Source organism: Crocodylus siamensis, chromosome 9, assembly GCF_052110815.1.
Source record: "Crocodylus siamensis isolate JL-2025a chromosome 9, ASM5211081v1, whole genome shotgun sequence".
Taxonomy (NCBI): domain Eukaryota; kingdom Metazoa; phylum Chordata; order Crocodylia; family Crocodylidae; genus Crocodylus; species Crocodylus siamensis.
The window spans coordinates 62,290,207-62,299,409 of record NC_143403.1 but is presented as its reverse complement, the minus strand read 5'-3'; the positions used below and the strand labels follow the sequence as shown (position 1 = coordinate 62,299,409).

The 9,203-nt window shown below is 46.7% G+C and overlaps 1 protein-coding gene across 10 annotated transcripts in view; it reads left to right on the top strand.

The window, feature by feature from the left end:
* The first annotated feature begins 7,507 nt into the window (after window positions 1–7,507).
* FBRSL1 (fibrosin like 1) overlaps window positions 7,508–9,203 on the top strand; it is a 679,286-nt gene continuing 677,590 nt past the window's right edge. For 5 of the 10 annotated variants that reach the window (XM_090062037.1, XM_090062033.1, XM_090062034.1 and 2 more), the window contains exon 1: window positions 7,508–8,369. In XM_090062037.1, coding sequence (XP_089918163.1) covers window positions 8,076–8,369 — 294 coding nt within the window. In that variant the 5' untranslated portion in view covers window positions 7,508–8,075. The remainder of the gene's footprint in view (window positions 8,370–9,203) is intronic. The other 5 variants (XM_090062039.1, XM_090062036.1, XM_090062042.1 and 2 more) reach the window with 3 other exon arrangements.

The window sequence follows — 9,203 nt, the reverse complement described above, 5'->3', positions numbered from 1 at the left end:
TTCTGATAGTAGTGCATACTTGCTTTTTAACAGGCTGTTCAGAACTCCCACACAAAAACAGTGATGTACAACTTATTTTGCTACACAAAAGTCTTTCCACTTCAGACACTGACCGTGTACAAATTTAGAAAGCTCTTATTTTAACAACATTTTGCAGTGTTGATAAATTCTACTTTATAAAAACACAGCTTTCAGTGCAGTAAAGGCAGGTATGTGGCATTAGCAAAGGCAACTACAGTGTTCTTTCTCCCTTGGTTTAGCTAGGAGTGCCTGACATGCAACTGTTTAGGGCCAGATTCCAAGAAGTACTGAATACCTGCAATGTCCATGTTCAGCACCTTTCATGGGTTGAGCAATAGAAAGGGAAAGGGCCATGGTATTAATTGTTTTACAGTTCCAGTCAGGTGTGTCCAGTAGCTTTGTTATAGTCCAAAGGCATGGAACTAGAATACAGTAAACTATAAATATCCATTGAAATTCCTTTGAAAGGACAACAGTTAATTGCACAGCTTGATCTCCTGCATTGCAGAGCTTGCATTTCAGGTTAGAAAAGTACGGATTATTATTGATTTAGTTCTCTTGAAACATGTGTGGTATAAAAATGTTCAAAAGACTTACGCTTCCCTGGGAAGTCCTCTGGCACAGGACAGTGGCAGACTACCTCTGTGTGAAATACTTTCTGAAATTCAATACACCCCCTTCAAAACACCCAGTATCCCCTCATAAATTGAGACAACTTCCTTCCTGCACAAAATGAAATGCAATCAGCAAATCAGACTAAATCTGACATGAGACCTAGCAATAATCTATCTGAGGCACATGTGAAAAATACAGTGCTCTATGTCAAGAGTGCTTCAGGACTTATTATGCATTTTTACGTAGGAATTCTCACTATTACTCTTTTCTGCTTTTCTCTTTGTAACCTCCCAAATTCACTTTGAACTTTGAACAGCATTTCCAGATAGAATTTTTCCTTATTAAAAGCAGTGTAGTCTCTTCTTTATTTCCTATATATAGCTGTTCATGAAGAAAGCTACACGTTATTTTTGTACGTTTTAAAAAGTTATCTTGGTACTATAGGTGTATGAGCAGGAGAGAACATAGAAATTCTCTGTGGACATGTGTAAGGCCTTATGTACCCTGGGGACAAAAGCCCTGATTAATGCTAGTGCAGCTTATTCTGGTTTCCAACAGGGGTGACTTGACCTGGTATAAATTATGTATCATGGCGATTTTGCCTATCTACTTTAGGAGTTTGTGCCGTGGCTGTTCCATGGATGACTGAAATCCCCAGTGCAAGGAAGGCCTTATTAGTCAGTTACTCAGCTACTAGTAAACTTCTCACTTTCAGATACTGTAAGATACCATCTCTCACTGACGGTTGCTTTAAAGAAGCCAAACGGTAATAGAGAAAAATACTGAAAAAGGCTTTAACACCTGTTTATCATAAGCAGCTGACCACATGTTAAATTATGTTCACACTCCCTGCCAGCCTCTGTTGGAGGAGCTCTAAAACTTGCCTAATGCCAAAAATATCCACTCTAAATTAATTTTTATTTGTTTTTTTAACCCAAATTTCTGAAAAGAGTGCAAAACAACATTTAGAGGAAATAGCTCCAGTTTGGCAGTTTGAGTTTTCTGTTCTATTGAAGGTTTTGGAGTTTGTTTTGTTTTGGTGGATTTTTTTGACAAAAAAGGAGAGAGAAAACCTCTTATTTAACTGTGTGGATCTGAGTAAACAGAAGATGTGTGCACAGGACAGTGATCTCATGGACCAGTATCCAGATCATGCAGTCCTTCCCCAAGCTGAACTCCCACTGACTACAGAAACTGAATTTAATAAAGTCGATGAGAAAATTATAGTTCTCGTTTGTCCATAAAAATCCCAACACCACCCTGCATCCAGTGGGCTTAGGAAGATGGTTGAAAGCCAGTACTGTTCTAAAAGATTGCATAAAAAATTAATGATTAGGTAACCAAGTCAAACAGTAAATTTAGCCAAGCAAAATGTTCTATTAACCATTGATTGTGTTTTTAATACTGAAAACATGTATGCCACCTTAAGCACGTGGAGGAAAATGTGGTATCTATCCTGAAGAGGTTCAGTCTTCCCAAATCTGATCCACATATGCAGCCTGGGCCCTTGCAGAGCCCCTTCAAAGTCTATCTGCCTCCATGAAGGAACTCGTCTACTCACATGTACCATGCCTGAGAAGGTGTCAGACAGGTCAAAACACATGGAGGCAACAGCTTGGGAGAGACAGGGGTGGAGAAACCTTTGAAGAGGGGATGTAGGTAAGAAGTGAGCTTTAATGGAAAAAGTTGGAGGAGAGAAAAAGTGTTCAGTAGGTAGACAAGGAGGGAGGCCTTTCATGAATCATCGGGTGCGGGGGGAATAACTGCACATCTCAGCAGCGCTGCTCAGTGGATACAGCACTGAACTGAGGTTTGGTTCTACTGCTGCGTCTCCATCTTTCCAGTGTGTAAGACCAGGATAACAATGCTAGCTTAGCCTACGTTTGTAAAGTGCTGTGAGGTTGAAAAGCACCCCTTAAGAATTCAGTCTTACTGAAATTATCAGTTGCTTGCTTCACTTTCTCCCACCCAGGAAAATCTGTAGAAAAACTGTCTGCTCCCAAGATAGGAAGGTTGTACAAAGAGCATCTCCCCCTCTTCACTTAGCAAGAGGTAAAAAATAGACACCCCAGCTACCATCTCAAAAGATTTGAGAATCCCCCTTCTTCCTGGATTTCCCCTGCCCATTTTTTTGTTTGCCCACATGTGGTTATCTGCTCCCTCCCACATATAGCTGTGCTACACACCTCCAGGTCACCTGACCACCTAAGTTGAATGTGTTGCAGACTAGACACCTGACCAGGAGCAGAGGAAAATGTGTGTGAACTGTGTGGCAGCTGGGAACCCTTAGGCCAACATGGTATGGGACATATTTTTCCTTCCTACCACTTGCCCAGTAAGCAAAATTCAGAATCTCCCTGACATCAGCATATGGAAATATTTAGCAAACTAAAAATAGGTCATATCTAACCATTTATTCACCTCTTGTAACTGGATGCTTTTCTCTTTGGGGCAAAAAACATATCTGAACCCTTTAAGTAAATGGGCTGAAGCTGATTTATTGGGGTGATTTGGATCTGTAAAAACAAATTTAATTTTGAATACAATCAATTAAGAGAGTCTTGAAAGTGTAGCCATTACAGATTCTTCCTCCAAAAGAAAGACAAATATTCAAGATTTATGAGGCTGACTTGCCATTTTGGAAGCAACTAATTATTTGTAATGATTCCTTGTACTTTGACAGTAATTATGTATTTTCACTGCAAATGACCATGGTAAAGAGAGTGATCAAGGCAGTTCATATTAAGGGTAAGCATAATAACAGGTGAAGACCAGATCATTTTAGGGTAAGTAGAATAGGTATTTAAAATGTACTTCATGCATTCAAGTCTCTACTGTCTCCTTATTACTTTAAGCAGTTCTGCATTCAGTTTATTTACATTATCCTTTTCAGGCCAAATTCTTCCTCTCACAAATGAACACAAAAATCTCAAACACGCCTGCATATGCTTCCATCCTACAGTGTTGGTAGCAGACTACAGACTGCTTGCAGGGACTGAGGCCTTTCCAGAATTTGGGCCCAATTTTCATTTGCATCAAGGCCCTTTTACATAAAGAAAAGTGTAATGCCATGCCTGTTCCCAGTCCCATAGCATAAAGGAATGCTCCATTACTAGATGGCATTACACTGATTAAGATTTATAGGCATGAAAATGAAAAAGTTAGGGAATTCACCATGATGCCTAGGTAGGTCCTCACCAGACATAGGCTACAAAGGGTACAAAACTGACTTAATACCATGTTTCTCCTCTTCTCCCCTCCTATGCCTTTCATTCCTGTCCTAAGGATCACAGTAACTTGAGACCAGAGTCCCTTATGTACTCCATTGGCGGTGCAGTTAGATATTCAGGGCCAGAAAAAGAAAAGATGATCCTATTTGCTACTATGGTAGCTGCTGCCCTGACATTCTAGTTACTCAGGCTTTGAGCAGAGGTCCAATTTTCAGCCTCAGGACCAAAGGCAAAGGGAGCAAGTGGATGACATAATAAATTAAAATGTGAAGCAACAAGGCCTGCGATTAAAATGTGTCAATTTTGTAATAAAGGTGTGATGCACAAGACAGCTGGTAAGAGACTTGATCTTTACAGCTTGGCCCTAGTCACCTGATATGGACCAGGGTTACAAAGAAGTTATTCCTCTGTCACACTGCAGGGATTAGTGTTTACTGACTCAGGTGGCTACTCTTACATACAAACTTTTACATGCAGTGACCACTGAAAATGGAAAATCGGAGCAAATGAACTTTTGATGTTATCTCATAGACAATGACTGGATTGAACCAGTGGCAATTTTGTCAGTTTGTCAACTCTAGGCTGCAGATGCACCAAAGGTATTTGTGTGTCCACAATCTAACTAAAGACAGTAGTAGCTAAGGCTATCTTTCGAGCCCTGCTGATTCTGCCTCCTCCTTGGATTTCATATGTTAGCTCCATTTGATGGAATTTCAACCATTTAAGCCAGCAGTGAATTTGGCCCAGTGTTGTTTATGCACCAAAAGAACCATCATCCGGGAGGCTTTTCAGTAAATTCCAGATTAATGAAGAAGGCCTTTTTGTTGTTGGAGTGTCTAATACAATTACAAAACTGAATGAATGAACTAGGCAGCACTGGAGCTTCTAGGATCATGGTATAGAATTGACTGTTTTAACATCCATCCATTTCCATTCCTTCTGATCTATTATCATTCATCCAGAGTTATAATATAATGACTATCATTGTGTGAAAAGACATTTGATGCGGGGGGGAAAAAAATCACTGTAAATTTGCCTTCTATTGAAAACATGAAATTGACTTGGGAGGCAAAAAGGCACAATTGATTCATAGATGTCATTTCAAATAGGAGCATCCTCTCAAATCTGGACAGTTTGATTTTGTTAGTCAAGCCTTATGCTGTACTTTTAAGCAAAAATATACACATGCAGAGATAAGGGTTTCCTTAAAGATGGTTGGGATAAATGTATTGCAATAGGTAAGTATGGTTTTTTTTTTAAATCTTTCCTATGTCTCTTGTATTTTTATACTTAATTTTAAAACAGCCCTCCACAATTTTCCTGAGAAGGCAAACTCAAATAAACTGCTGCTGTATGAAGTTCATGGAAGTAAACACATAGCCAGGTTGTGGCTCTGGATGACTAGGGTGACAAGAAAATACTGCAGAATTGTATGAATAACCTCTACCACCCTTGACGGTTAGAAAGTTTCAGAAGTGAACTGAAAAAAAAAGAACTAAAAATATCTATTATTGAGAAGGATATAAAACACAGAATGACTGAAGCCAGCCCTATTAATTCAATATTTATATAAATTCCCATTTATTTCTTAGGACAATGCTCTTTGGTAAGGGTAAGATATGAATTACTCTCTGAAACAGAACAAGGGACAGAAAAACACTTGCAAAAATAATTTGTTTTGTTCAAATAAAACACTTTTCGGGAAAGTAACTTCAAGTGCTTACAAAACAATGCTTTATTCAGCTCATTGCTTACCTAGCTGCATCCACAATTCCAGTCTTCCATTGATGGTCATCCAGCAGTCTTCAATTTAATACCTGAAGCTTTAAAATGTGAAGAAACTCCAATTTTACAGCATTAGCTCTCTCAAAGCAACAGATGGGCAAGAAACAGTCCATCTAAGCCCTTGAGTCCAGCAATGTCCAAAGCAGATAACTGACTGACTTCCGCTAGCCTGTAATTAGTGAAGGAAGTAGATAGATTTAGCTATCTTCCTTGTTTAATTGACACATAAATGATTATAGGATTTTATTAGGGCACAGATGACACCAATACAAGTGTGACTGAGGTGTAGGGTGCATGAATGACTATTTGCATTAAGCACCATAAGACTTCTGCCCCTGATTTCAAATTGCTTTAATTTAAATGACATTTCTATGCCGCATTTGTAAAAGGGTGACTTTAAAGCCATTTATTTAGCATTTGTTGTTTAAATAAGATAGAGCAAGGTTGTGGCTCTATGCCAATGCCCTTGGAGAGAGGGAGGACTAGGGGAATAAATACCAGCAGCTCTTCCTGGAGTGACAGAAGCAGACACAAAAGGGCCCAGTTCTAAGGTGTTTCATTTCATTAAGACTAGGAGAAATTCAGGGAACTACAGACCCCACTTACAGCTTTATATAGAGTGTGCTCCATGTCTGGGATCCAGACTAGCTCTGGTCCTTAGTGCAGAATGGAGACACCCCTCTGGCAAAGTTCAAGTCTGATTTCTCTTGGCCAGGAGTGCAAGCAGGCAGGACCTGGGGCACATCTAGCTGATGCCCATGGCTCTGCTGGGGCGAGCACCCCACAGGCTGGTGCTTCCTCCCCACTGTGCCTCCATCTGATGGCAAAGCCTCTCTGGCTGCCCTTCCTAGAGTCTCCCTCTTGTTTCATCATACTTCTTGGAGGCATGGGATTAGGGGCTGCCCCAGGCGGGTGTCAGCAGGTAAGAGAAAAAGAAAACCAAGGCAGCCAAGCAGAGAAGGGATGCGCCGGTCACCACACTGGGAGCGGCCAGGGCCTTTGACAGGAGCAGCAGAGGCGTCAGGAGGGAGGGCTCAGCAGCAACATGAGGGAGTTGCAGGGATGGAGGGAGGAACTATGGTGGATGGGAGCAGCCGGGGGTGAGGACAAGGGGCACAGGTGGTGGGAGCAGCCGGGAGGTGAGAGGAAGGGGCACAGGTGAAGCTGTGAGGGGGAGCAGCCCAGGCACAAGGACAGGGGGCACAGGTGGAGCGGTGGGAGGAAGCTGCCCAGGTCTGAAGGCAAGGGGCACAGGTGGAGGAGCTGTGAGGGGGGAGCAGCCCAGAAGCAAAGACAAGGGACACAGGTGGATCTACGGGTGGGAGCAGCCCTGGCTGAGGGGAAGGGGCACAGGGGGAGCAGCCCGGGGGCACGAGGAACGGGCACAGGGGGAGCTGTGAGGAGAGAGCAGCCCTGGCTGAGGGGAAGGGGCACAGGGGGAGCAGCCCGGGGGCACGAGGAAGGGGCACAGCGGGAGCTGTGAGGAGAGAGCAGCCCTGGCTGAGGGGAAGGGGGAGCAGCCCGGGGGCACGAGGAAGGGGCACAGCGGGAGCTGTGAGGAGAGAGCAGCCCTGGCTGAGGGGAAGGGGCACGGGGGAGCAGCCCTGGGACAAGGACAAGGGGCACAGGTGGAGCTGTGACGAGGGAGCAGCCCAGGCCGGGGGAGGCAGGGGCACAGGTGGAGCTGAGGCGAAGGGCCGTGGCAGCAGCCCCTCCTCCCCCCCCGCGGGGAGGGGCGGGCCGTGAGGGGAGGCGGCGGCGGCGGCGGCGCGGGGGCACGGCCGGGCCTGCGCCGGGGAATGACGCGCCGCTGGCAGCCCTGCTCATGCGCGGCGGCCGGGCGGTGCTAGCGCCGAGTCCCAGCTTGGGGAGGATGGGGCTGCATCCGGGCAGCGCCGCCTGAGCCGCGTCGCGGGGCCGGGGCAGCGCGGGGCCGGGCCGGGCCGGGCCGGGCGGGGCCGGCGGCGGCAGCGGCGGCGCAGGGGAGTTGGGGCCGGGCCGGGCCGGGCCGGGCCGGGGCCGGCGGCAGCCGCACGGGGGTTTTCTCTCGCTCGCTCCGTCCCTTCATGGCAACAAAGTTGCGGCGCGAGTGAGCGGGGCCGCAGCCCCCTGCCCCGCCCGGGCCCCGGGGGAGCTCGGCCCGGCCCCGGCCCCCGCCCCGGCTCCGGTCAAGGTCATCCCGTGGATCTACCCGCGCTCCGCCGCCGCCGCCGCCTGTGGATTATCGCCGCCCGGAGCCGAGGCTGAGCGCGGGGCTTTTCTTCTTCTTCTGTTTTTGTCACTCCCTCCCGAGGGCGGGGAGGCGGGGGTGGGTTTTCCCTCCCCCCTCCTTTTTTTTTTCCCCCTCGGTCCTCGATTTTTAAAAAATTATTTAATATTATTATTTTTAATTTTTTTGGGGGGTGTTGGGGTGCGTGTGTGGACATGGATGGGAAAATCCGGCAGAGCCGCAGGTCCCGGTCCCAGCGGGACCGCGTGAGGCGGCGGGAAGCGGCCGCCCGGGACCCCCGGCACCACAGCCCGTCGTCGGGCTCCGAGAAGGAGCCGAGCCCCGGCAAGGAAAACACCAGTCACAACTGCCCGCATCCCAAAAGCCAGGCGTCCACGGCGAGAAATGCCCGGCCTCCCCGGCGCCGGAGACGGGAATCCAGCTCCCAAGAAGAGGATTTAATTGACGGCTTTGCTATCGCCAGTTTCAACACCCTGGAAGCCTTGGAGGTAAGAGGTGGGACGCTCCTGGGTGGCTCGTGTCGCCCAGGAGGGGAGAAAAGGCATCCGGGATTCACGGTGCGCTCCCAGGGGTGCTTGCCTCGCCCGCGGGGTGAGTGGTGGGAAGAGCAGGGCTGGCTGGTGCCCCCCGAAGCCCTGGCGGGTCCCCCGCAAGTTCTTGCAGGCCAGCAGTGGTGGGGCCGGCCGTACTTTTCCTTTCCGCTCCTCTCAAGTGTCAAGTGAAGAAAATGCTAGTTCACCATCTCCAGGGGCTGCCAACTCTCTGCCCAAGGTGTTTGCCTTGTATGGTTGGTTTTTTCGGGGGGAGGGGGATAATGTGGCATGGTTGTGAATGGCTGAGCTGTAGAGACAGGGCTTCCCTTTTTCTTTTTTTTGTCACCCCTCAAACTTTGTATTCGGAGTGCCAAAATGTGGCTTGATCTGCCTCAGGAGGTGGCTAATGAATGGCCCGTGTCTGACGTTTTGGTGGAAAAAGAGACGTTTAAATGCCTCCTAATCCCTTGGTTGTAATTCCCATTTTTGAGGTAATTGAACAAGTTCTGCGGCTCTTGTTGACTGTACGTATTTTTTCTGGTGGTAATAGGTTGGCAAAAAATATGGCTTGTCTAACTTATTACAGACAATATTTGCTGAGCAAATACTGCCTGTCTTGTCTGAGCTGAGTTAAGCAGAGCAGGAAATTTAATGTTTTCAGAGGGGCAATGACAAGCTAAGGCTTTGGATGGCTTTGGATTTTTTTTGTTTTGTTTTGTTTGCATGAGAGGAGGAAAATTTGAGTTGGTAAGAGAGAACACCTAACAGGTCACTCATGGAAGAGAAAAA